The sequence below is a fragment of the Streptopelia decaocto genome, assembly GCF_964273445.1.
Source record: "Streptopelia decaocto genome assembly, chromosome: 16".
Classification (NCBI taxonomy): Eukaryota; Metazoa; Chordata; class Aves; order Columbiformes; family Columbidae; genus Streptopelia; species Streptopelia decaocto.
The window spans coordinates 7080665-7106695 of NC_138671.1; the positions used below are offsets into that span (position 1 = coordinate 7080665).

At 50.1% G+C, this 26031-nt stretch overlaps 1 protein-coding gene across 6 annotated transcripts in view; it reads left to right on the forward strand.

Annotated features, from left to right (window-relative positions):
• Positions 1–10652, forward strand: part of SEPTIN9 (septin 9) — an 87740-nt gene extending 77088 nt beyond the window's left edge. For all 6 annotated transcript variants that reach the window (XM_082067350.1, XM_082067348.1, XM_082067349.1 and 3 more), the window contains 5 exons: positions 4402–4519; positions 5738–5833; positions 6505–6601; positions 7611–7662; positions 8520–10652. In XM_082067350.1, coding sequence (XP_081923476.1) covers positions 4402–4519; positions 5738–5833; positions 6505–6601; positions 7611–7662; positions 8520–8655 — 499 coding nt within the window. In that variant the 3' untranslated portion in view covers positions 8656–10652. The remainder of the gene's footprint in view (positions 1–4401; positions 4520–5737; positions 5834–6504; positions 6602–7610; positions 7663–8519) is intronic.
• The last annotated feature ends 15379 nt before the right edge of the window (positions 10653–26031 follow it).

Here is a 26031-nt window from a genome sequence, read left to right on the forward strand (position 1 = left end):
AATTGTATCTTGGGCTGCATGAGGAGCGTGACCAGCATGTTGAGGGAGGGGATTCTGCCCCTCTGCTCTGCTCTGGTGAGTCCTACGTCCAGCTCTGGGTCCTCAGCACAGGGCAGACATGGACCTGCTGGAGAGGGGTCAGAGGAGCCACAGGAATGATCCGAGGCTGGAACAGCTCTGCTGTGGGACAGGCTGAGAGAGTTGGGGTGTTCAGCTGGAGACGAGAAGCTCCGGGGAGACCTTATTGCAGCCTTTCCAGACTTAAAATCTGATAAGAAAGATGGGGACAGACTTTTTAGCAGGGCCTGCAGCAGTAGGACAAGGGTGATGGTTTTAAACTAAAGGAGGGGAAATTCAGTCTAGACATGAGGAAGAAATTTTTTATGATGAGGGTGGTGAGAGCCTGGCCCAGGTTGGCCGGAGAGGTGGTGGCTGAACCATCCCTGGAGACATCCCAGGCCAGGCTGGACGGGGCTCTGAGCAACCTGAGCTGGTGAAGATGTCCCTGCTCATGGCAGGGGGGGCACTGGGGGAGCTGGGAAGGTCCCTTCAACCCAAACCATTCTGTGATTCTATGATAATGCAGCAGAGCTGCTGTACCCCAGAAAAACGTGGTGTTTTCTCTCCTGAGGGGCCATCAAAAACCTCCCCGAGCTCCAATTACCTGCTTGCTTTGCTTTGGTCACCTTGCTTGCTTGACTGAGGATGGAAACCAGTCGTTGAGCTCTCAAATTGGGCAGAAAAGCTGCCTTTCCAAACAGAACATTAATTTCTTTTTGCTGCGGCCCTGCCTTTGTAAGGGGAGAAGGCGGTTTTCCTCATGCTACCGAGGGAGTGAACACTCTCACCCTTTAAGGATATTTTGTAGGTTGTTTGACTTGTCTTCAAGTGGGATGCAGTTTATTCAGCGCAGAGCTCTCCTGGCTCTGGCTCTTCTCAAGCGACAGCATCAAAGGCCCAGATCTCACTCTATTTTTTTTTCCTGGGCACGTAGCCTGCAGTGAAAATCTGGGGCACATAAAGTGTCTTGAACAATGTGACTTAAAGTATCACAACACAAAATGAGACCTAAGTTTCCTTTTGATTTGTGTCAATTCCTTCCACTTCTAGCTCTGTCTGCATGGGGAGTTTTTTGGATCTGTTTTCAAAAGTAAACTGAAGCTGCCAGCACTGTATTAATGTCAGCCTTTCCCTCTTCCCCATGTAGAGATTTATTCCAACAGAAAGGACTTTGTTTTGCTTCTGTCAGTGGGTAGCCCAAAAATGCATCCTTCACTGGAATAAAATGACTGCACGGGCCAGTTATGCTCTTCTTGTGTAAGCGGCCATCAATTGGGAGCAGAAGGGCCAACAAAAAGTTTATGGTTTAATACGATAAAGCAGAAAACCTTTCAAAGGGAGATGATGTTTTTAGGCCAGTCTAGTGTGTTGGTCCCGCTTATCTCAGCCCTGATCTGCAGGCCTTGCCTTGGCAGTTCGGAGTGTTGGAGAATTAGCTACGCTTGAGCTTTTTCTCATCCCTTTGGGTGTTTAGCACTTAAAAGCGTGTCTGATGCTTGGATCCTGCAGATAGTTGACCTGCGCAGAGGTTGCAGATTTTGTGGGGTGGTGGCTGCTCTGCCAGGGATGCGGGTGGTGGCGTTGAGCCCCGTCCCCGTGTCCCCCACTGGAGCCTCTCCAGCCATGCGCTCTGGTTTCTCTCACCCACCGGCTAACAGCAAATTGCATGGAATACTCAGCTGCTTTTCTTCTTTCTCTCCAACGAACATGTGTTTCCAATATCCGAGCGAGCCCGGTGGTTGGAGGCCGTTGTTGCTGAGCCCTGCGCGGATCCTCCTGCCCTGTAGCCTGATAGCCCAGCTGGGGCCGGCGCTGGCTCTCCAGCCGCGGCTCGGGGGGCTGCGCTTTGTGCCCCAGTGTCACAGCCAGCCCGTGGCCCACATGTCCCCTCCTGCCACATGATGGAGATAAGCCAAGGAATGAATGAAGGGGGACAAACCGCACTGTGAGGGAGAAATCAATAGGATGGTTTGCTTCTTCAAGAGCTTGAGCAGGCATTGAGTTTCCTTTCTGCTCCCTTGTGAAGCTCAAGTTCTTAGTCGTCACTGATGGGCTTTCCCCAGCGCTGCCCGCGGTCACCTCTCCTGCGGCACGGAGCTGCCGCGGCAGTGCTGGCAGCAGAGCTTGGTGCTGGTTTTGGAGGACGAGGGATTGGGAGGCCGGGTCGTGGGGCTGTCGCACAATGTGTGACACAACCAAAGCAGCAGTGGCTCCTGTCTGTCTGTCCCTCCCTGCTCGCGTGGTCAGGCACAGCACAGGACTCGCCCTGCAGTGGCAGCTGGGTTGTTGGGTGGGAGCTTGCTTTTTTCTTCAATAAAAAGGGAAGGATAGGAGGAAAAAGCGAAGTTAACCAAGCACACAGATTCAGAGGCTGGAGGGGAGGGCTGCTGGGCTCTGTTTCAGTCCAGCTCTCCCAGCCAGGCAGCTCAAGGGTTAATAAATGGAGAAGTTTCTGCTGCTGTTTCCCTTTGCAGGGAGTTCAGGGCAGGCTTTGCAACCCGTCTAGTTTGCGCACACCCTGTCCTTCTTGTAACACTCCTGTAAAACCATGTTTGCGAAGGCTAAGTAACATGCCGGCAGCGGCTTTTGGCTGCAGCCGTGCAAGCCCGGCTCTTTGCCACCCAATAAATATCTCAGCTCTGACCCCTGTGAAGCACTGCAGGGCTCTGAAATGTCCCCCCGGCCTCAGCAGCCTCTTTGCTGCTGCTACCAGAGCTGTTGGCTGACGGACAGACGCCGTCCCCACTAGCAGGAGCCCAAAGGAGAAGAAAGCTGTGTTGAAGTTGTTTTGGTTTTGGGTGCAGATCAGTGTGGGACACGGTTGCTGTGGATGTGGCTGTGGGTCGGCTCTGGCTCTGCCTGCTGCTCTCAGGATCACCACCGGCATCCCCCTGGTACCGATGAGGGCTCGGCAACCGGGCTCTTACGTGTCAGTCAAGCTGAAGCTTTAAAGTCTGGCTGATTTTGAATTCATCTGCATCGGTTACATATGCATCCTGGTCTTCACTCTGAAAGCAACGCTGATGAAAGAGGCAGGAATACAGTCTCAGTAGGGAAGAGGCTTTTAGAAGGGAAAAATTGTTTGGAAAATAGCAAAGAGAGAGGAGGGGAACAAAGTCTGCTGGGAAAGGAGCGTAACTGCATTGCTTCCTTGGAGGTCTGGGAAATGCATTATGCAGAGTTCCAAACAATGTTTGCCAGCAGCAAGTCTGTTTAGATGTGTCCATGGAGGTTTTCTTGTGTTTTTTCTTTTCTTTTGTATTTTTTTAATAGCCAAACTCTTTCTTTTCTGGAGTCAGGGTGATCTGAGTCTGTGTTAGGAACTCATTTGCCCTCCCGTACAGGGACAGGAGTTGGACTTGAAGATCCTCGTGGGTCCCTTCCAACTCAGGACATTCTACAAACTGTCCTACATGGGCATGTGTCCCCATCACCTCCAGAGCCACCGAGCGGGACCTGCAGCAAGTGGAGGTGTCCCAAGGAGGGCTTTCCTTTAGCTGGCTTGGGAACCCCCAGCAGTAAAACCACCTCCAGGGAGGCCTGAGGAGCCAGGGGGTCACAGCCAGGTGTCCTCGTCGCTCTCTGCGGCTGGACCACAGCCCTGGGACACGGAGCAGCGTGGCAGCCGAGGTCGCATCCGCCAGCAGGGAGGGATTTCCCGAGGGCTGGGGTTAGGCAATCTCGGCAGCTTTCCTCTGCTGAGACTTTTGTTGTAGAGATTTTCTGACATTTTTGCTCTCTGGAACAAGCAGCCGCTTTTCTGTGCTGTGTGAGCCCCTGGAGAATTAGCGGAGCCCTTTTTAATCCCAACAGATGTATGCAAGATGCGACCCTGGCTCGTGGACGGCCGCGGGCTGCTGCCCAGTGCAGGAGGGAGCCTGAGCAGGAATAGTCACCTGTGGCCATTGCCAAGCCCCTGGATGTTGGTGACAGTGGGTGACAGCTTGGATAGGGCTGCAGGAGTTTCCATGCTGTGGTCTCAGCTTGGTTTGTTTGTCACAGGCGGGCTGGTCCCACAGCCAGTATCGCCTGCGCTCTCGTCTCGGCTTTGCCAAGGACACGTGTAGCTTTGGGCAGGTTCTCACAGTCCTCTGTGGCCGAGCATCCGTGCAGAGATAAAAGCTCTCTCCCACTTCACGGGGCTTTGCGAGGGTTTGCAGGTAATAGCGGGGATTTGAAAGGGAAATGTTTTAAGTGTTTGTCTGCAAACTACCTCTTAGATGGACGCGTGCTGTTGTGCTTTTAAGAATCTGTCTTTATTTTTCCTATCTGAAAGGCATTGCAGCAGCTGCCACCTCACTATCAGAGCGCGAATCCTCTTTTTTCTGCTGTACTTTTCAGGCTGCGGCCGCTGGACATCGAGTTCATGAAACGCCTGAGCAAAGTGGTCAACATCGTCCCTGTGATTGCAAAAGCCGACACGTTAACGCTAGAGGAGAGGGACTACTTCAAACAAAGGGTAAGGGGCTGGCGGCTCTTGTCCCTTGTCCCCTTTCCCTTCCTGCCCCTTTTCTCCCCAAAATCTCCCCCTGCCTCCCCGGCAGGGCTGGGAAGGCGAGTGCCTGGCCCGGAGCCCAGCGCATTCCTCCGGCTGCAGCTCGGAGCGATCCCACGTGGCTGGAGGAAAAGCCTGTGCTGCAAGCAGTTCCTTGTGTTTCTCTTGGACCTTTGTCAGTGCAGGATAAGTTTCGAGCTCTTAAGTCTCGGGGCCTGTTTCTCCTGCCTCCTTTGTTGTTGTTACACTCAGGCTGGTTTCTGTTATTTTGGGAGGTTGATGGTGCTGTGCATAGAGGCTGGAAAACCCTTCCTGTGCAGCATCGTGTGCTGATTCAGGGAAAAAAAATGGGTGGGTTTGCTGAGCTCAGCTGGGCAAAATTTATGGGGAAAGCAAGGCATGAAATTCCCTTGGTTGAGAGCTGACGGTGGGTAGCCGAGGAGGGGCTGTCTGAACCCACAGCAAGTCACGGGTTTTGCTCCCTGCACACGTCTGGTGCTGCCAGGAGCTGGAGCTGCCCCACTCTGGGCTTTGGTAAGGGGCTGTAAATCTGTTGGTGTGGCTGATGGCCATGGCTGCAGGTGTGGTGGCCTCAGTGTCCCCTGCAGAAGTCAGCAAAGCCACCGAGCTCGTTGGTCCCTGAGTCTGAACTGGGGGGGGGTGAAGTGAAGGGAAAGAGGCTCTTGCCAAAAGGGCAGTTTTAGGGGGCAGCTCCACTGGTTATGGAGAGGATGGCGTGTTAACTGGGAGTTGTTCCGTGCCTCTGTTGCAGAAGAGGATGAGCCACCCCTTCCCCCACTAGTGTCTTCCCAGTTCATGATGGACAGGACCAGTTTATTGCCATAGGAAGCAATGGAGAAGGCTGATCCTCCGTGCTGCACCCCAGCAATCGGATTTCAGCATCTCTTCACCTTGCACAGAGGCAAAAATGGCCTTAGAGGCCACTTTTCCGAGCTGCCTGTGTCCCTCTCCCCTCAGATCAGGCGCTGTTATGACTCCTTTTCCAAGGAGCATAAGCAGACATCAGAAGTCAAGTTTTAAACTTTGTTTTATGTGCCTGGCAGCTACGTTCCCCATTGCTTTGTGCAGCTGTATTGTCTTATTGTCTTTTTCAATCCCAAAGCAACGCCCAGCTCCATATAACTTCATCTCACTCTCAGCTCCTCTGCTCCTCTCTCCTAGATAATGGCCGATCTTCTTGCCAACGGCATTGACGTGTATCCTCAGAAGGAGTTTGATGAAGACTCTGAAGATCGGCTAGTGAATGAGAAATTCAGGGTTAGTGCGTGGGGTTGGATGTGTTTGGGTGGGTCCTGCAGCTCCGGGTGCTGGTGATGTCCTGGGGGGGATCTCTTGCAAAGTGTATTTATTTTCTCTTCCAAAGGAGGTTTGTCAGGACCAGGGACCCTGCCAGAGCTCAGAGCAAGGACAAAAAGAGGGTGAGGAAGGCACCTGGGGGGGGTGTCCTCTCCCATCCACATCACTGCACCTTCACCTAGCTGCAGGGAGTAGCTAACAATTTTTGGTTCAAAAGAGTGGGTTGGACAAATTCAAGGAACAAAAATGTCTTTTAGGGACTCTTAAGCACAAAGACATCACCTTTGATCAGGAAACGACTGAGCCACAGGTTGTCAGACGCATGGGGCAATTCCCAGGGGCGCATCATGATACCTTTGCCCTGGCTGTGTGCTGGGACCTGACAATGAGGTCTGGGCTAGACTGGTTTTGGGCTGGTTTTAGACTGATTTTGGGCTGGGCACGTGTGAGAGATGCTGCTGGGCTGCCTGCAGTCCCTGGCAGGCAATGCTGCTCCGGAGCATCAGGGACAGACCAGCTCGTCCCATTAAACTCTCTCCTGAAAACAGCTCGATGTAGGACTTTGCTCGCCAGCTTGGTTTCCTGACTGGTTTTCGGTAGGAAAACATAACCTTGTTTTTTTCTTTCCTCAGGAAATGATCCCGTTTGCAGTGGTAGGCAGTGACCAGGAATATCAGGTTAATGGAAGACGAATCCTTGGAAGGAAGACCAAATGGGGCACCATTGAAGGTACCTTGTCCTTGTTTCCCTACCTCTTGAGCCCACCTCCCTGCCCTGACAGAAGCTGATGAACTCCAAAACCACCAGTACAAGTCAAGGAGTATATAGTCCTTCCCTGCCCCTCCAAAGAAAATCACTTCCCTGGTGTGAGGACTGAAAACACCTTGTCCAATGCTCCTGCACCCAATTCCTGGGCCTTTGTGCAGCTCGGGGGGCTGCTGAGTGCTGGAGGGGACACTTGTGGGTGTCTTGTGGCCTGGCTTCTGCTGGCTGCGCAGTTAAAATGCCTGATGGCTGTATTTGAGTGCAGTGCTGATGTATCTGTGTCTCTGAGCCTTTCCCGGGCCTCTGGAGGTCTCTGCACCCTCCACCAGGCACTGGGCTGGTGCCCTTGTGGGATCTCTTTCTTCTTCCACCTTCATCCCATCACCATCTTCCTTTTTAATCCCCCATTTTAAACCATTGTTTAAAGGCTAGGTGAAGGCTCCTGGCTCTAGTGCATATGTACATTTCCCCGTCCCTGACAGCCCGCTGGCACATCTCCAGTGCCACACGTCTTATCTTCCTCCCCTTCCTTTCACAGGTTTCTCATTTATGAGTTTTTTTAATAGGGATCCTGTGTTGAGGGATGGCTTAACAAAGATGCCAGGAAAACCAGTGTATTTTAAAGCTCTGCTGCCCTCTTGTGCTCTGTCCTTCGAATTTCTGAGTTTATGGGGCTCATTGAACCACTTACCTTCTGCGTGTGGCATCTGCCTTCAGCACGGGGAGGCTGCAGGACCCAGCCATGGCCACGGGCAGCCTTTGCAGAATGCTGTTACTTGTTGTCTTGCCATTTCTGCATTATGTTCAAGCCTGTTTGGGTGGAAAAAAAATCAAAATAAGGGAGTTGTTCCTTTATATTCAAACGGCTGGTAAACTGCAAGCTGTCAGACTAATTGTGGTGGAACAACATCCTGTGGTTGTGGTTTTTCCTGCCGTGGATACATGCTGATGGGTTTCTCTCTCTTTCTACCAGTGGAGAACACGACACACTGTGAGTTCGCCTACCTGCGAGACCTCCTTATCAGGTGAGTACGACTGTGCCCTGTCCCTGTAGCCTTTGGTCACCAGGTGGCATCCAGAGAAAGGGGAGAGCCCAACCCAGCCTGAAGCAGCTGCTGCTTTACTCTGCTCCTCCGTCCATCCATCTGTCCCTCCATCCCTCCTAGCCTGCTGCAGCACTGCGGCCGCTCTCCGAGGGGTGTCCCCACTTTGTGGGACATGGCTTTTGAGGCTTTTCTCAGCTCCAATGCTGAGTTAAGGGAGGAAAGGAGCAGTGGGTGGGTCAGGACAGACCCCAAGCTTGCTGGCAGTGTACGATGTGGCTCCAGCTCACCTGCAAGAAGCTGGGAACCCTCTTGGCGTAGTGGTCCTTCAACAGACCTGGGTCCTACCCCCAGTCCCGAAACATCACCCTCCTTCGTCCCAGGATTTGGGGTCTGGGTGGTCACTGGTTGCGACTGGAAGAAGTATCCCTGCTGCAGGGGAGTGGAGCTGAGCCCCTTTGGCTTGCTGGAGGGGGCATTGGGCTTCTCCTAAATTTGGCTGCAAGATTAACTCTGCACACACAAGCTGTTGCTGGCAGATAGTTCTGTGGAGCTAAAAAACCCCATCCCAGGGTCTTGCGAAACCAGGGTCTTCCCAGGTGGGTGCTATGCAGCCAAGGCTCCCCCCTACCCAAGCACAGGCTGTTGGTACCAGTGAAGCCTTCTGGCCTCAGCTGCCCAAAATTGTCTTTGCCTCCCTCCTGTGCCCTAAAGATACTGTTGACCAGTAAAGCAGGAGGGGAAATTAGGGCTGGAGGAGGTGTTTGAAAGCAGAGGTTGGGGGTTGCGAGGGCTGGGGCTCAGCGAGATGCGATTGTTCCCGTCTCCCTTTCCCATAGGACGCACATGCAGAACATCAAGGATATTACCAGCAACATCCACTTCGAAGCCTACAGGGTCAAGAGGCTGAACGAGGGCCAGAGCTCGCTCTCCAACGGCGTGACCGACAAAGAGCTGGTGGCTAACGAAATGTAACCGTCTCGCTCCGTAGCCAGGACCTTGCTCACTCACGCTCGCTATTTTTCCCCTCTTCCCCCTTTATTTTTATATAAATCCTCTGCCACTGTCCCTCTCCCCCCCACCCCCCAAAACCCCCTGCCAATGTTAACTGACCAAATAACCAGACGCTGTCGTGCGGAGCGGGGTGACCGCTCATCCCCCCTGTTTTGTGGCATGGGTTTTCTTCTCAGCCCCCAGTCCAGCATCCCTGGGGACTGTTCCCCTGCAGAGGCGGGGTTGGGGTGCCCCCGGGAGCCCCCCCCATGCAAAGGCTCTTCTCCGTCCATGGAAGGCAAGGGTTTCTCCAGGTGAACGTAACCTTCGGAAGCAAGGTACGGTGGTGTGAAGAGAGCAAGATGGTGCCATCCTTGTCTCCTGTCACCTCCTCTGAGCCCTCTGCAGCCCTCCGGGACCCGCCAGCCCCCAACCCGACCCCTCTACCCTGCCTACATGCAATAATCTGGGAGAGTTTAGGTGTCACCTCACCTGTCACCGACCCCCAGCCAGGCAGAGCGACCTGCTTTGGGAGAAGTGCCTTTTCAGACTGTGACCTTGCAATAGTGTGGGAAAAGGGAGGGAGGGTTTGCTTGTCTGTCTTTGCAGCCTGCAAAAGGCCTGTGACGCTTTGTAGAGACTCCTTTTCCCTCTCCCTTGGACCGTAGATGTGGCTGATGGCCTGGGAACACTTGTGTATTTATTTTTCATTCAGTCTGGTGGGTTTTTCCTGCTGAAGGCTCCGAGTATGTTTGTCTGAAGGGGGCTGAGAGTGGAACGTCTCTGCAAAGCGGTGGTGGGAGACGGAGGGTTGTCCTGGCTGACCCTTGTGATTATCAGGCTTTTCCCTACATCAGAGGAGGCTGTTGGGTGTTTCTTTCTTTTTTTAACATTTTTTTGAACCCCTGTGACGTGTGTGTACGTATCACAGTCCTGTTTTGCTGTCCTTGTGCAAGGGGACTGTGCATGGGGGATCTGAGCCCTGCAGCCATGGGGGGCGCCGGGGCAGCGTTTTCTGCACCCCATGGCCCCCCAGCTCTACCCCTGCTCCCTTCAGCTCTGCCACGTTCCATCTCCTGTCTCTGTGAGTCTCCAGTGAAAATACAGACCCTGCAAGGGGGTCGGTGAAGTAACGCCGTGACACGGGAGCGGGTGGTCCTGCCGCCCGTCCCGGCCCCACTTGCCTTTATGTTCGCTCTGTCAGTCTCCATATCCTCTCTAAGGGATAAACTTACTGCGAATCACCCTTTTGTTTTGGGGCGGCGCTTAGTAAAATGGCACGTGTCCCATCCTCTAGCGCTGAGAGGCACCTGCAGAGCCCACACGATGGTGCCCATGGGAGCAGAGCCACCTTCTCCAGCACCGGTGAGCAGGAGGAGGCCGCCCTCACCTTGCTGGGGATGCCCAGATGATGTTGCCCAGTGGAGGGTTTGCAGGGGCTCCCCACATGTCCCCCCCAACCAGCTAAAGGGGCATGTTTGGGGGGACACATCACAAGGAGAATCCGCTCTCCCCCTTAACTCGTATTTCCCTCCCGCAACAGCACAATGTAGTTGTTGGGGAAGAACAACTATACTTGCTGACTTGCTATATTTTAGCAAAAACAAAACAAAACAAGTGTATTAACTGAAAATATATATATATTTCTAGTGTTAAAAAAGAAGACAATGAAAGGGGAGAAAATCTCTTGTGTGAGGCACTTCTGCAAATGTCATCTTAAGCTGTTTTTTTCCTCTAGTTGGTATCTCAAGCTGGGCCAAGCAAGACATGCCGCTTTCTCCTTTGTAACCTGATTATTTTTTTGGAAGGAAAAAAATAAAAGGAAAATAATACAGTAAAAAAAAAAAACAACTTCATCCAGATCTATTAAAATGGCCTTTTGGGGGTTATAAGCATTATGACAAATTTAGTCCATTTTTGTATAAATAATAGTGTTTAATATGTATTTCCCAAAATAAATGTTTCAAATGCAAATAGAAGGAGGCTTGTTTGGAAACGTCTGTTCCCAGCCGTGGTGTGGTGGTTGCTGTGTGGACCCCGTGGGGGTGATGGGACAGTCCAGCTCCGGAGCCGCTGGGCTCTGCCCAATTGGAGTGATGGTTTTATTGATTCCTAATCCCCTTGGCTCTTACTACCTCAGGTATCTGCCCCAGGTGCTCACAGAATGCTGGAGCTGCTGGTGCCGAGTTCCCTGGGGACTGTACCAGCACAGCCACTGTGTCCTTGCAAATCCCGAGGGACGCCGGTGGGTCCCCTCCCTCCTCTTTCAGGATGAAGCTGTTTCCACTGCAATTGCTGGTATTTTTATTAAGAAACGGGTTGCACCTCATGCAAGGCCAGACAACAGCTTGTGTGTCACACAGATGTGGCTTTGGCTCTGCAGGCAGATGGTCTTCAAAAGCTTTGGTGACTGCAGGGTGGCCCTGGGGATGCCTTTGGAAGTTGGCTTCACTTTAAGGACTCGCCTTCCTGAAAACCACGTTTTTCCTTGGTGCTGCAGACAAGAAACATCCAGTCAGGTGTTCTAATCTGTATGTTAACTGTCTATTGTACTTCCCCCCCACCCCAAGCCAGTTGAACCCAAAAGGCATCTGGACATGGTTGTATGCAACCAGCTCCTGCTTGAGCTGGGGTTGGACCACGGGACATGCAGAGGTCCCTGCCATCTCAGCCCCTCTGGGATTCTCCACTTCTGGAACTGTACAAAACCAAAACCGACAGGACAAAGTCAGGGTGGGTTGGGCTGAGTTGGGTTTCTGTGGGTGTGCAGAGTACAGAACAGGTTTATGTACATTTTTCTTCTGCTTTTCTGCCAGCAACTGGTTTCAGGGCAGTGAATCAGCTTGTTTGGTACAGCATCCAGTGAGGTGTGCGGTCAAGGTTGTTGATGGGCCTCCCTTTGCCCTAGTGCTAAACCCATCTCTAGCAACACCTTTTTTTTGTATTATATCGCAGTTTTGTGGTCGTTTTAGCTCAGATGCTCTTCACCCCCATGTCTCTTCTCTATCAAATGAGTCTATTGGGGGGAAGCAGCACTGAGCAGGATCAAGGTGTTCCCAGTGTGCTAACTGGAGCAAGACCCTGAGCAAAAGCTCTTAGCAGGGGGGAAAAATCAGCTTGTAGTAATTACAAACATAGACCATGGGCTTTGCTTCTGGACAAATCTGCAGCAGCTTTTCCCTGGATGGTGTTTTTATCTTGTGCTGTTGTCTGTTTTTTTTGTAGCTTTCCTCAGTGTCAGCATCTGGCCGTGCCCATGGAGGGCGATGGGGCAGAGGATGCTCTGGGGCTCTCTAGGAAGATGCTCTTCTGGTGACAGACTGAGAAATGGTTTGTGGCGGGGGAGAGGGGAAGGCAGGCAAAATATCTAAGCTCAGCAACAATGGCAGCTTTTGTTTAGCCCAGCGGAGGAGCTCGGCGGGTTGGAGGTCCCGTTCATGGGAATGGCACAGGAATGGCTTCCAGATGTTAAGAAGCTCCGGAGAGGTGGGGTTGGCGCAGGGGGAGCAGCAACATCCCGGAGCAGGGGTTTGTGCAATGCTGTGAGAAAATCCCAACTGAGGGAAGGATTTGCCATTGCAAAATCCAACCCCCCCATCCCAGAGCCTTGACCATAGGGCAGGAATGACCTGGGAGGGCTTGGGCAGAAGAGGCAGGCAAGGGGCTGCTCCCCCTTCCCAAGCCCTCCTGAGCTGTCTCAGAGGGAAATTTGCCTAACGATTCTGTAGCTGACAGCAAGGGCCTTGCACTAATGGCTTATTGAGTGGCCTCACTTTAACAAATGAGGGAAATGAAGATGAGTGAGAGTTTAATTACCGACTGGAGCAGGTCTTTCCGCTGCTGCGAAGATGGGCGCTCGCTCCCCCTTGCCTGGCTGTGGGAGGGATGGAGGGACCCCCCCGCACAGCTGGGCGCTCGGGGTGCCTGATGGCATGGGTGGCAATGGAGGTGACACCTGCTCGGCCAGGCTGGGCTGGAGGTGGGTCCTGGTTCCACCTCAGCAGCCCGACCCAAGGAGCATCACCACGCAAAGAGGATGACTATAAATAATCAGAATAAAAGGGAGTATAAATAATTAAAGCAGCTCATAGTGAGTAGTTCCTGAAACGTCTGCCTGATTTAAAAACTAATTACTTGGAGGATAATCACCACCAGAAGCGCATATATTTACCCACAATGCTGCTCTTCCCTCCTCTTCCTTTCGCTCACCCTCTCCTGATTGCTATCGCAGGCATCGGCGCCCAGACTTATCACTCATCCGCAGCACGCAATAAACTGTGTTGTACTCGTCCATCTCCCTGATTAATAACGTCATTGGAGACCTGTTCAGGGAGGAATAAATCCTCCCTGGGTAGGAGGCCAGGTGCTGGCAGGAGGAGATGCTGCGGCGCTGTGGTACCCGCAGAGCCCAAGCCCGTTCTGCCCCAAAGGGCCACCCTCTGCTCCAGGGACGGTCCCTTCAGATGAGCCTGTGCTACCCAAAAAGCAGAGCATCACCAAGTCACCACAAACCTGGGGTACCCGAGGGGGATGTGTCATCACCTGCTCAGCTTGAGCTGCTGTTAAGAGAGTTTTCTGGATCATCACTCACACATCGGCCCACAGTGCTCATCAAAACCTGAACTGGGTGACGTGGGGCCTGTCCTCATGGGAAACATCTCCTTTTGATGTGCAAGCCGGTTTGCAGCAGGCAGAGCTGGCGATCTCAAGCTTTAATTACTGTGAAGCTGCTGCACTGCAGTTGAAAGCCTGGGGTTTTATTTTTGATCATCTTTGCTGCAGCTCCAGTGGAAAAGAGGATTTGCGCCTCCATCTCCACCCCTGTGCCACCTCCTCGTGCCACCTCCATCACGCAGGGTGCTGGCCCCAACCTACCTGCTCCTTCTCAAAACCACAGCAAAAACTTTTCTTCCATGCCCACAGCAAGCTGAAGTTTCTAACACCTCACTGTGGTTTCGTTTGCATTTATTCGGCTGAGCTTGTGTCCGGTCCTGTAGAAATGAATGACTAATTCTCACCATCAGCCTGATTTAGAGGCACTATTGCGCTGTGTTGGGTCATTTAGGAAAACAGAATAATTTATTCCTGACTTAGGGGATTCAGGAGACTTCCACTTATAGCCCACGACATTTTCTCATTAACATTACCCAGCTAAGCTAAAAACTGCAGTTTTGCGAGTCATGCTTTCTTCAAAAGCACATTACCAGCTTCCCAGGGACTCCAAAAGTTTACTGAAGCTTAAAGACATACCTCATAGCATGCAGTAATATACCCCAGTCCCTCTTCTCATTGCTTCTGAAACCATCTTTTCTGCATGTTTCCCTTCCATGAAGGGTTCCCATCACAAATAACCCTGCAAGGATGTCACTGTGTGCCCAGCGCTGCCCGCCCAAGCCCTTGCAAACACCTCAGTCATTGCACCCAACCCTGCTCTAACGAACCGATACACCGAGCCAGAGCCTGTGAGTGGGGCTCCCAGCAGCAAAATTTGTTGTAGACGTGTGTGCAACACAGTGGAGGTTTTAAACAAGTGATATTGTGCAAAAGAAGAATTGCATTAAGTTGTTCTTTATCAAGAAGATAAATAGAAGAAAATAGCTGGAAAACAGGAGAAAGGGCAATTGCTGTCTGAAGGAGACTGTAACTTTGCAACCAATACCGTTTGTCCTTTATCCTCCCCTCTGGGGCTCCTCTGAAACCACCTAAGCCAAATGTTTATTTTTATTATAGCTTTTTTGGTGTTGGCAACCACCTGCAGTGACAGTGTGGGATGGAGGGGCTGGGATGCAGGGAGATGGATGGATGGCTGTGTATGAGCTCCTTGTCACAAAGAATCATCAAGACCCAGCACTTAGCAGTTATTTTAATCAGTACACCATTTCTATAGGTAGCTTGTTACTTTTTTCGTTGTTTGTTTGCTTGCTTTTGTAGGTGGCAGCTGTAAGCTCTTGCTGGCAAAGTTTACAGACCCCCTGGTGTGTTTGTTTGTTTTTAAAGTAAAAATTGTAGCCTTTTAAGAAGTGTGTCCTGAAATAGCTTTGCTGAGGATGATGATGGGGACGCAGAAAGAACGTTGGTCCCATCGTGCACATCCACAGCATATCGTACCACATTAAACTGCTGGGGGAGCAGGGGAGCCCTTGGCAGGTGCTGCCGCCAGCAAATCCCCTTCCCTGCCCTTCTCCTGCCACCAGCCTCAGAAGAAAGTCAAGATTAAAATCATATCGCTAAAGCAAAATTACACATTGGAGACTCTGCAGCCCTCTCGGGAGGATCAGGGCATTCCTCTATAAATATCTGTCTCGATATGTTTAATTTGCAGATGAAATTAAGCCCGGGAAGAAAGGGAAGGCTGTCTTTTCATGTGTGGGCTGTCCAGCTTTGCCTTGAATATCAAAGTGAGACGAGTTACAAAGCACTGACTCTCCGGGATTATCTAAGAAACCTTGTAGGTCCCAAGTGACGGTGGTTACGGGATCAAAAGGTGTGGTACTTATGCAGAAAGCCGGGAAAAGCCAGTGCAGTTCTTAGATCGGCCCCAAAGAGCCAAATCTTGGGTCAGTTTGCAGAGTTCAGAGATTTCCAAGGAAACAAGGAGGTAGGTGAGGAATCCGGACAGCTTGCGCTTTCACGTGGACTTTGGATTAAATATTAACTCGCTGCAGTGGGTTATGAGGATAAATATTTTCATTAATCATGTATGTGCTCATTATTATGGTGAGAATAGACGGTTCAAGCTTCATCTCTATGAGCATTTTGACTCCAGCCTCCCCTTTTCTGCACATGGCTTTCTGTAAAACATCAGCGTTTAGGCTTTCTCTCTTTGGAAAATTTTTTCCCACAAATAATTTTATCAGCGTCAGCTTTTTGTTGGTTAGATTTAGAAAGCATCAGCTGAAAAGATTTAGTGTGAGGATGGATGGGAGAAAATGCACTTCTAGCCAGTTAAAACAAGGGAAGTTAAAACAAGAGCCTGATCTGGGGTGAAAAAATTGGCTTTTACCAAAGGGCTGTGCAGCCGGGTACCAGTGACGTTCACCTGGCGTCACATCACAGCCCCACGCGCTGGGGGATTCTGAATGGGATTAACTAGGCAGAATTGCGGGCCCAGTTCACCCAAGACACAGGATAGTGTAATAGGCCTGCATTATAGCTACAGCCTGTTGACATTTTTCACATTAAAAATACTTAGCTGAAAAACGCCTTTTTCATCATCGATTTCATTAAAAATCGGAATTTTTCCTTCTTGCCTCCAATTTTATTGAACTTTTCAATCATCATAACTTTCTTCAGCTTCCCTTCTGTTTTTAGCCGCTCCTTTCAATTATTTGGTGCTTTCCTTTTTATTCTAGTAATTTTGTTTTAAGGCTTGAATAGAAAGGAGAGGGAAGATAGATTAAAATTTATACTAGAACAGAATGTGGATGTATGGATGAGAGTCTAAAACCCTATGATTAGCAATATTTAATAAGGAACAAAATTATTGAGCAAGCTGAGATGTCTGCAAATGACTTCGGAACCTCTCCAAAATGGAAGGGAATTTATCCAGGAGGAGAAAGCTGCCTGATGGATGCAGATATAAAGCATTTGGAAGGAGGCTGAAGGAACATCTCGACCATCCATCCTGCTATAAAGGTTTATGGATGTTGAGTGCAGCTGTCCCCGAGGGACCTGTCTGTGGGTGAAGGTAACACCAGGGGTGGCACCTTGGAGGTGCTTTCTGCACCCAAAAAGAGCCCCCTCTCCTGCTGCACCCACCGTGTCCCTCTGTGCTCCTTGCCCCAGGCTCACTGAAAGGGTTTATCTCCACCAGCACCTGTAGACAGAGGCACTGGGTCTGTTTTCAGCCTTGTGGTGGTAAAGATGTGGACCCGATTCTTATATTTCCTTTTCTGAGCCCTTCTGCAGTCTGGCATGGAGAGGAGAGGGCAGGTTTGAGGCCATGGTGGCAGCCGTAGCTGGGACACCTCCCACTGATTTGGATTCTCTGGTCTTGCCACCCAACCCAGCCTCAATGTGACACCTTTGTCATTTGTAGCAGAGCACACCACACTCCAAGTGCTTCTTGCTACAGGATAAACCTGATTTAAACAGTGGTTTTTTTACTTTTGTCAGCCAGGCCAGTGCGCTAGGTCATAAATGTCAGCTCTGGAGTACATGCGAGGTGGGCTTTTGTAGGACAACAAAGTGAGTGCTGCTGTGTTGCCATAAAGCACACGGAGTTGTGCAAGGTTGGCTGGAGGGACAGAGCACACAAAAATAGCAGTTGATTTATTGTCAGGGACCCCTCCTGCAACCCTCCTGTGTCTGCAGGGCCACCACAACATGTCCCTGGTCCCAGCAAGCTTGGCTGGCTCTGTGGCATCTTATTGTCACAGTGCAAGGACTGGGAAGCTGGAGGTGGCCTGACAAACAGTTGCAGAGTTGTCTCCCCTCCTGGTGCAAAATTAGCTTAATTGAAGAGCTGTAAGTGCTATCAGCTGCTGCTGCAGGTGCTCCACTCCTAAACCCTCCAGAAGGCTTAAAAGCAGCAGCTGTTTATTATCAGAGGTGATGGGGCTGAGAGCACGTTGTGGGGAGCATTGCCTGGAGCTGGGGTGTGTGGGGCTGGGTTGAGCTGACCTGGAGCTCCTGAGCGGGCTTTGTCCTGCTGGCAGCTTCTACAAGAGCTGGTGCTGCAGTCGGGAGCTGCCGTGTGTGAAAAAGTAGGTTCAGTGGGTTTTTATTCTGTTTTAAATATAAGTGTAGTTTTCTGCACTATGGGGCAGCTTTCTCCAAAGGCCCATGGCTGTGCAGGCTGTTGCATAGGGTTTGCCTTGAGTCAGAATTAAGCAGGTTTTTGAGTGTTTGGTTTTGATTATGCAAAGTGGAGTGCTGGGGGGAAGGGGAAATAGGTGTTTGTTTTAAATCTAGTGGAGTATTTCTTATTTGCAACCTGAGCTCAGACTAAGGGTTAGCTCCAGAGCAGAAGCAGAGAGCAGGAAAAAATAGAGGGCAAAAAAAGACTTTGAGCACTGGCTGGAAAGACACAGTTTAAATCTCTGCAGCTTTCTAGGAACTGTGGTGTGCCAAAGCTGCATGCTCCGAATTTGATACCCATTTAGCTTTGCAGGCAGCAAGCTGGTTCTTGTTGTGCTGGTTGTAGTTTAGCAGAGACTGGATTAATTGGTGGTTTTCATTCCTACTGAACTAGTGTGTATGTATATGGTAGACAGGGTCCTTTAGCAGCCAGGGCCTACAAAGCTATGTTTTTATTTAAGTACAGCTTATATATATATGTATATATGTGGTGTGTATTTTTTTAGTGTGTTTTTGGTTGGTGTTTGGGTTTTCTTCTTTATTTGTTTTTTTTAAGTAAAAACTTCTGTGTAAAACCTGGTGCAGATGGGCAGGAGACTGGGTCTCTAAACCCTTGTTTTAAGGCTTGAATAGAAAGGAGAGGGAAGATAGATTAAAATTTATACTAGAACAGAATGTGGATGTATGGATGAGAGTCCTTGAGAGCTGTGATCCCTTAATGCTGGAGCACTTTCTCAGGCATGTTGGTGGGAGCAGGAGCTGGTCCAAAGTCAGGTCTGTGCATGGTGTGAGCCCCTTCCCATTTCTTTGGGGTTATGGTCTCTCATTCCTCTGTGTCCTGCACCGCATTGATCAAAAGCACACAGTGGCCAGACCTTTTCCCACTGAGCGAAGATGGTAACTGGAGCTGCACCACTGTTGAGGTCTGCAAACCCACAGAAATGGCTGGTTGTCTCATGCAGGAAAACCCCATATTATAGTTAAAGGTACCATATTGAAAATACTTGCTTGGAGGGGTCTTGTACCTCGCTGCTGCTCTTACCTGGGACATGCGCAATTGCTGTCTGGGGACAAAATATGAGGTTGCTTAATGTTGCTCCTTATGTCAGGACTGGCTGGTCATCACTCCTGCTGCAGGGCTATTGGGGCTGGAGTGGTGACAGCCCATCAATACAGTCATTGCTGTGTATGTCTAGGGTCCAACTGCCTGCAATGCAAACCCTTGTGTTTAAATTAAGCCCAATGAGCGGAGCCAGCCCGAGATGGGTGAGCACCAGGGTTGATGGGCTGGAGTATCTCCTGGGTGCTGCACAGCTCAGCACCCACCATGGCTCCGCATCCTCTCACAGTAAAAATGTGGCTGAGTTCAAAACATGAATTGTTGTATGTTGTGGTGCTAAACTCCCTCACCAGCCTCCACTGAGAGCTCTGAACATGGGCATGGTGGGGCAGTGGTGGTCTGTGCATCCCTGGGGACAGGCAGGGGAGGTTGGCCCCGAGCAGCTTTTTGGGAGGATGAGCACCCTCCCCATCCTTTTGATTCCTTTGCTCATGAGGAGCGATCAAAGTGCAGCTGTTCAACTTCATAACCTGAGTAAAGTGCTAACAAAAAAAAAAAAATCACTCCCTAAATATCTCAGGGAAGGTATTTTGAGTCTTGGCCGCTTCGCCTGGGAAACGGTCTCTCCTGATTCAGCTTGTTCAAATCATCTTAACAGTTCTTAGCAAGAAAAAGCCCTCTGTATCCTCAAGGCAAGTATATTTGGGCAAAGCAATAAGAGAGACTTTAAGGGGTTTGGAGGTTACAGTGGGAAATAGCAGTTATTCCCAATAAGCAGCGTTAAATGAAGTGCTGCTGACAGTAGCCTAAGGCAGGTTCAAGAGTTTCAAGATTTGCAACTAAGAGATTAACCAAAATAGATGTCTTATTACAGGCAAGTTTGTATCTAAATCATTTAAAGTGCCTTTAGATGCTGTAATGTTTTTCCTCCTAAGTGCTCACAGTATATCTGCAGCTTCCTCCTGGCTTTGGGGAACGAGCAATGAAAGAACCATTGATCTCGGTGAGTTTAAGACCCTGTGATGAAGGAACGAGGACCCAGTGGATCCGAGGGTTCTTATTTGGTGGGAGTGCTGCTGTCTTAAATGGAGGAGAGATCCTGGCCCAATTCCTCCCTCCTGCTCCCCATCGGATGCTCTGGAGGGTTCAGTGCAGGGAGGCTGCACCCAGCGGTGGCTTTTTCCCAACCCCTGGGTGTAAAGTAGAACAGCAGCGGCGTGGCCCCAGGCTGGAACAGCCTCACCTTTAATCGGTAAAGGCCATACAGTGCTCAGGAGGTTAAGTGCTGTGTTTAGAGGTGTAAATGAGAAGAGCCATCTCCAGTCAGAGGGGAGACAAAAGGTGTTTGTCTCCTGAGTAGTGCCATCCACTGAGTAGTAAATGCCATCAACTCCCTGCCATCCTGCAGGACTTCTCCAGTGCTCAGCCAGCGAACGCTGTTTGCATGTGTGATTTTTGTGTTTTGTTTGGTTTTTTGTTTCTTCTGTGCTGAACAGACACCGGAAGGGAATTGGGGGAGGGTGGTAGCACAGGGTTAGCAAAATATATCAGCTGCCATCAGCTCGGACAGGCTGGCACCGAGCCCTGGCTGCAGCCTGGGGAACGCAGGTTTTCCGGTTTGATGGGTGAGGAATCAACAGGTCCAAGGGGATTTATCTACAAAAGAAGGGTAAGCTGCATGTGCTCCAAAAGACAGCAGGGGAGAAGGGCAGAGGTGTTGAGAGGGAGCTGGTTTCAAGCCTGGAGTGTCAGGAAAATGGGTGTTTTGTGATTTGGGTGAGATTTCTGTGCTCCCTGTGCTTGCTCGAGTGAGGAGCAGCTGATTTCTGGAAACTCCCTGAAGCTGGGATGCTGGTTTGCTTCAGCAATTGCACATCCCTGCGGAGATGAGCTGGTGGTTTGTCTGTGGGCAGATGGTGTGAAACACCTGAAGTTCCCTGGGGCTGGGGAAATCAGTCCTGTATGAGGCCAGCTTGAGTCTTGCTAGAAATGTGAAACATTACTTTTTCTCTTTTTTCCTTCCTTGTTTCCAAGTTCTGAAGATGGATGATACATCTGTGTCACTCAGTAAACCTGAGATTGCATATTTTTCTCTATGTGAACAAAGTGTCTGTGCAAAGTTACTTTTTTTTCCTTAAAAAGGGAAGACATGCCCCTCTAGGGCACCAGCTCTTCACAGTGACCTGATGATAGTGTAGCCTTTCCTGTCCAGCGTCATTTCAAAAGCAACATAAGGCAAATGAAAGTTAAATTTTACTTTCCGCCTCGCATGTTGAGCGAGCTGGTGGTGGTAACTCGCGTATGGACAGGGTGAGGTGGCAGAGTGTGGCATTGCATCCCCTCCGGTGCTAATGGTTTTACCAGGGCTTGCCACTGAATGTTTCAGATGTCAGGTGTGAGTTATAGCACCTCTGCGAGCTGAGGAAGGGTTGTTTTTCCTTGTTATTTGATAGGTGGGGGAGCTGTATGTCAGAGATGCTCTGGGCTGCCACCACCAGTCAGTTTTCCCTTTCAGTAAAGTGGAGGGACATCAGATGTTTTGCTTGTCAGGGCTCTTCCATGGTACTTGTGATCAATATTTGGATGACAGCTATCCCATACACCCTCTTTAAATGTAATGGGTAGCGCTGTGTAAAAGGAGACAAAGCAAACAAGGCTGAAACGCGTGATGAGTGTCTTGATTTTGCAGGAATCGGCACACTCGGTTTGAAGAACCAGGTTGCTCCAGGCTTTTATTTTCTGCAGTGAAAGTGCAGACTCCAACTGTTAATGGCAACAGATGGAAACCCAGCTTTTCTGGAGGCTTTTAAGGACGTGCCCTGGCTGCCATAATCCCTGCGGATCCGTGAGCTCGGGGCTCCCTGGGCTTTCACTGCCCAAGTCCCACTGCTGCCTTCTCCATCTGAGGTCTGGCACCCCCTCTGTACTTCGCCCTTCTCATTAGGGTCTAAATGTACTGAATAGCTGGAATAATCCAGTCCTTCAGGCCTTTGAAGAAAGTAGGGGAGTCCACCAGCCTCGCCTTGTTGAAGCAGGCAGGTCTATGCTATGTGGTAGGATGAACCCGACGTAAAGCTGAGCTTGGATCAAGCTTGATTCCACCTGGCCCTGAAAGTGTTCTGTGTTGTCATTGCTGCTGCTATCTTTATTAAGAGTATTGTGATGCCTGGTGTTTTTATTGATTCTGGTGGTCTGATAACATCCCTCCTTCCCACATGAGCCTTTCTAGCGCTTGAGGAGGCAGAGAGGCTCTTCAGCCCAGGCCCCTAAAATACCTGCTTTCTGCAAATACAGGGAGCCCAAGCTTATTACGTCAAAATCTTATGAAATAAGCTGTAAAAATAACTATTTGCAAATCCTGTTTAATTGTTCTGGACTGCTGGGAACAGGAAGACAGAGCCTGGCACTGCCCTGCAGAGACCCTTGGGTGCTGCTGGCAGTGCCCCTGGTTGGTGTGTGCTGGGAGCATCAAAGCTGTTCCTCAAGGGCAGGTGAGGGTGTGATGGCTCATCCCAGGTGAGTCCATTGCAACAAAACCCTCTGGGGTGCTGTAGTGATAATTCCAAGCAGGTGTTGTGCACGTAGGACATTAGGGTGCAAAACTGGATGTGCAGAGCCGTGCTCAGGCAGCTGGACACATGCTGCCTGTGCATCGTTGACCTTCTCCAAAGGGAGCCTCAAGCATTTAGATTGTGGTGTGCTGAGAGAGGGGCAGCCTGGGGAAAGGCAGCTCTCGATCTCACTGAAATGTTTCATGAAGTCTGTGTCTTGCTGGATTTTGGAAAGAGAGACTTTGATTTAACATGAGGTTTTAAAGTGGGAAATGTGAAACAGCTGCTACAGTTGTAAGCAAGCCAGAAATGGAGAGGAGGGCAAGGCCGGTGGGTGTTTCGCTTACAGACCTTGTCAAGTGGGAGGCTTTCCTTTTTTTTTTTTTTTTTATTTTTATTATTATTATTTTAATTGGCTTCAGGAAGATCTTTGAGACCTTGGAATCCCACACACCAGTCAGGAGAGCTGGGTGGGTCTGAAAGGTGCCTCTGCACTGTGAAATGATGATGACACTGATGTTAATCCAGGGAAAGGACAAAGGAGAGTGCAGGACTTGGCGAGAGATGTAGGAGGGGCTGGTGAAAATGCAGAGAGTGAGACTTCTGTGCATCCTTGCCCAGACTTGCAAAGGTTTAAAAATACCCAGAACCCTATAGCTCACTGTTTTTGGGGGTTCATGGCAAGCACAGCTTCTTGGTGAGTACCAAAGTGTCTGCTACCTGCATGTGCTGCCCAGGGCGGTGTGTGGGGCTGGGTCCTATAATCTCTGCTACAGCCCCGATATGGAAGAAAAGCTTCAGATGGGGGTTTATCCAGCCCAGGCCCTCCTCTCTGGCCATTGGCATCAAATGCTTTGGAGTAAGGTGTCAGAAACCTCCTGTGATCTGCCAGGTAGGGAGGCTTGTCCTGCTTAGGATACAGCAGATTCTACCCTTTTCATTAGGTGAGTATTCAAATAATTTAACAGTGGATGTTCTCATCCTTCATATACCGATGGAGTTGTTTTTGTGGCTCTAATGCTCTCATGACCTCAATAATGTCTTCTGCGAGTGCATTTCACAGGTTAATTATGCATTAAGTTTACATAAGGCTTTTCCTTTTTTAATCAACTCTAGACCTGCTGCCTTCAGATGTGCTGAATGCACCAACACTTGGGTGCTATCGGGGGGGCTTACAGGAGCACCGTACCCACATTTCTATACTGCCAGCTCTTTTGTACACTCTGGTACATCTCCTTTATTTGTCACCTTGCTAAATAGCACTCCTGAGACTTCTGGATTGATTTTTTGTCCCCATACAGACTTCTCTGATGTGCACTATGGTAACATAACACCATAAAGGAAGGTGTCGACTGGTGTGATCAAGATATGCTGTAATCAGTGCACTTCCCTTGTTTCTGTGCTGGAGAAATGTGTGTGTGCTCTGGGACAGCATGCTTGGGAGCTGTTTTTTTCTTAAACAGACTCAATCTTTCCCATGTGGCCTGTGTGAGAGTAAGAAAATGGGTGGAAAGTGTGCCTTGCACCTGGTGCTGTTTCTCTTTCTTTTGGAGACCTATTTCTCTTTGACTCTCTCTGGGTTTCCTCTTTGATTTCTTGGCCATTTCTTTTGAACTGGATGAGCTTTCCTTCTCGGAGCTCTAAGACCTTGAAAGTAAGGGTTATGGTAAGATTGCATAGAAGTAAGTTGGATAATGTGTGGGTTTTTTTCTTCCAGGCAAGCATTTCTGTTTGCAAAGTAACTTGGCAGTCTTGTGTATTTTGGATTTAGGCATCCTGGCGTCTAAGCCAAAGCTAACAGATATTAATTAGCTGGAGGATTGGAACTGTAATAAGGACAGTCACTCACATAGGCTGACATTTTTATTTCAAATGCAAGTAATTAAAGAAAAAAAGCGTGTGTTGAAAAGGTCAATGTTAAAAGATGTTATATAAATAACACAGCCTGGGCGAGAGTTAGAGAGGAAGTTGGGCGAAGCTGCGGTGCTGAGCGCTCCCCGTTGCTCGGGGGCTCTGCAGCCCACCAGCTCCACACGGTTTTGCCGCCAGCAGCCAAACCAGGCTTGGAAAAGTGGGGTCCCCACAGAGGTCTCATCCCATGTCAGGGTCTGGCCAACCTGGGCTGCTGAACACCCACCCCAAATTCATCTGGGAGCTGCCCTGGGGGCTTTCATGATGGGGACAAGGTTTTATCTGATGCGCCAGCCCCGTTGGGTGGTTGGATGTGACAAATAGCACTGGGCACCACAGTCATTTATGGTTTTTTAACTATTCATTTCCCTTTTCCAAGACCCAGCTGTCCGTAATGGTGATGGAGTCCTTCCTCCGGGTGGTATATGGTGAAGGAGACAGTGGGTGAGGAATGCAAATCAAAGCTAAACAATGTGCTTTGCCATCTTTGTTTGTTTGTTTAAGAAGCTTAATATATTAGCTAATCATGTGTGTAAACAATCTTGATATGCAAACTGCAAAAAGTGGCATCCCCCCTGGTGTCAGCTGCTTTGAGCTTCCCCATTAACCTCTCCAGAGCGAAAACCTTCCTGAACAGCCATTTTGGAGTGTGCAAAATTGATTTCGTATTTGGCCTCCGCAGCGTTAGAAGATGGCGGCGCGGAGCCACGGGTGCCTCTTCCGCTCCACCATCATCTTTTTGAGAGATCCTCTTCCTCCGTGTGTCTCGGTGACAGCGGACGGGTGGCTCTGGCACCGGAGCTGCCACCGCACTGGGTGCCGCTGGGTCGGTCTCTCCGCCTGGGCACACCGGTCCCTCCCGGTGCCTTCTGGTGAGCAAAAACAATAAGAAACAAATTTACAGCATCCCCTCCTCGGATAATTTCCACAGCGCAAAGACCCCCTGCCTTTCACCCCCTTCATGTGCATCGTCTCTTAATTAATTAATACTGCATTCATCACCGCTTAATTCCCGTTTCCGTAGCACCCGAAGAGGGGGGCTGCTGGCAAAGGCGGGTGCTGAGACAGTCTAGATTTGTCGTCTTAGTGGAGGAGCTTAATTAGCCCCCGTGACAATATGGGATCGTTTTCCACAGCCCCGTGATGGGTGGTTTCAAACTGGCTTCTCGTGCCCAGCGAAAGCAGCCCTGTGTCCCTCTGTGGCTGGGTTGTGTGTGCTTGTGAGGAATCTGCTGCAACAGCTACCCAAATTTAAAAAATAAATCACAAATTAACCTTTTTTTTTGAGCTTGGTGAGGGACAGGAGGCAGAGCAGCTGGGTTTGGTCCGTCCTGGGGACGAGCGGGTGGGATGCTGGGGCTAAATTGTCTTGGGCTATAAAGGATCCAGCACACTCCGCTCTGCTTGTAGGAGCTGCCGTCAGCATTGTAATGATCCTGGTCTCCTTTTCTTTGTTTTTTACCTTAAACACAACCTGTTGGCACTTGTGGTGCTGAAATCCTCTGTGCTACCCCAAGCCTGATGGGGATCATGGCTGGAAAGACAGCTGGGCAAAACAACAAATAAAACAGCAAACATGAACTGTCATAGTGTTCTGGGGCGGAGAGTATGACTTCTTGAGGACTGTCTGGAAACAAAGTCCTTGTGCTTGTCAGCATCAGTTTTGTGGTGTGTGTTGGATTTTACATGGGTGCCCTCGTTTTTAAGGTTTTTATTTTTCAAGGTTTTTATCTCCCGATCTTGAAACTCTTCTCCCATCTACAAAAACACTAAGGAGAGGGAAAACCCCATGTGCCCCCACAGATCATTTCTTAGTGGGGTGATGATGGTGGGTACGTGTGCTGGTGCCCACGTAGACCCCATCTGCCTGGACACCACCCTTAAAATAAGATGGAGACACTCCGAGCGTGTGTGTGAGGAGGGAAGGGGAGACAGGGAAGATGGAGGAGGAACAAAAGCAGCAGATCCGCTGTGGTGCTGGGCTGGGCTCCTTGCCAAGATCGGCTGCGGTACGTAGCCCGGGTTGGGGTGGTGGTT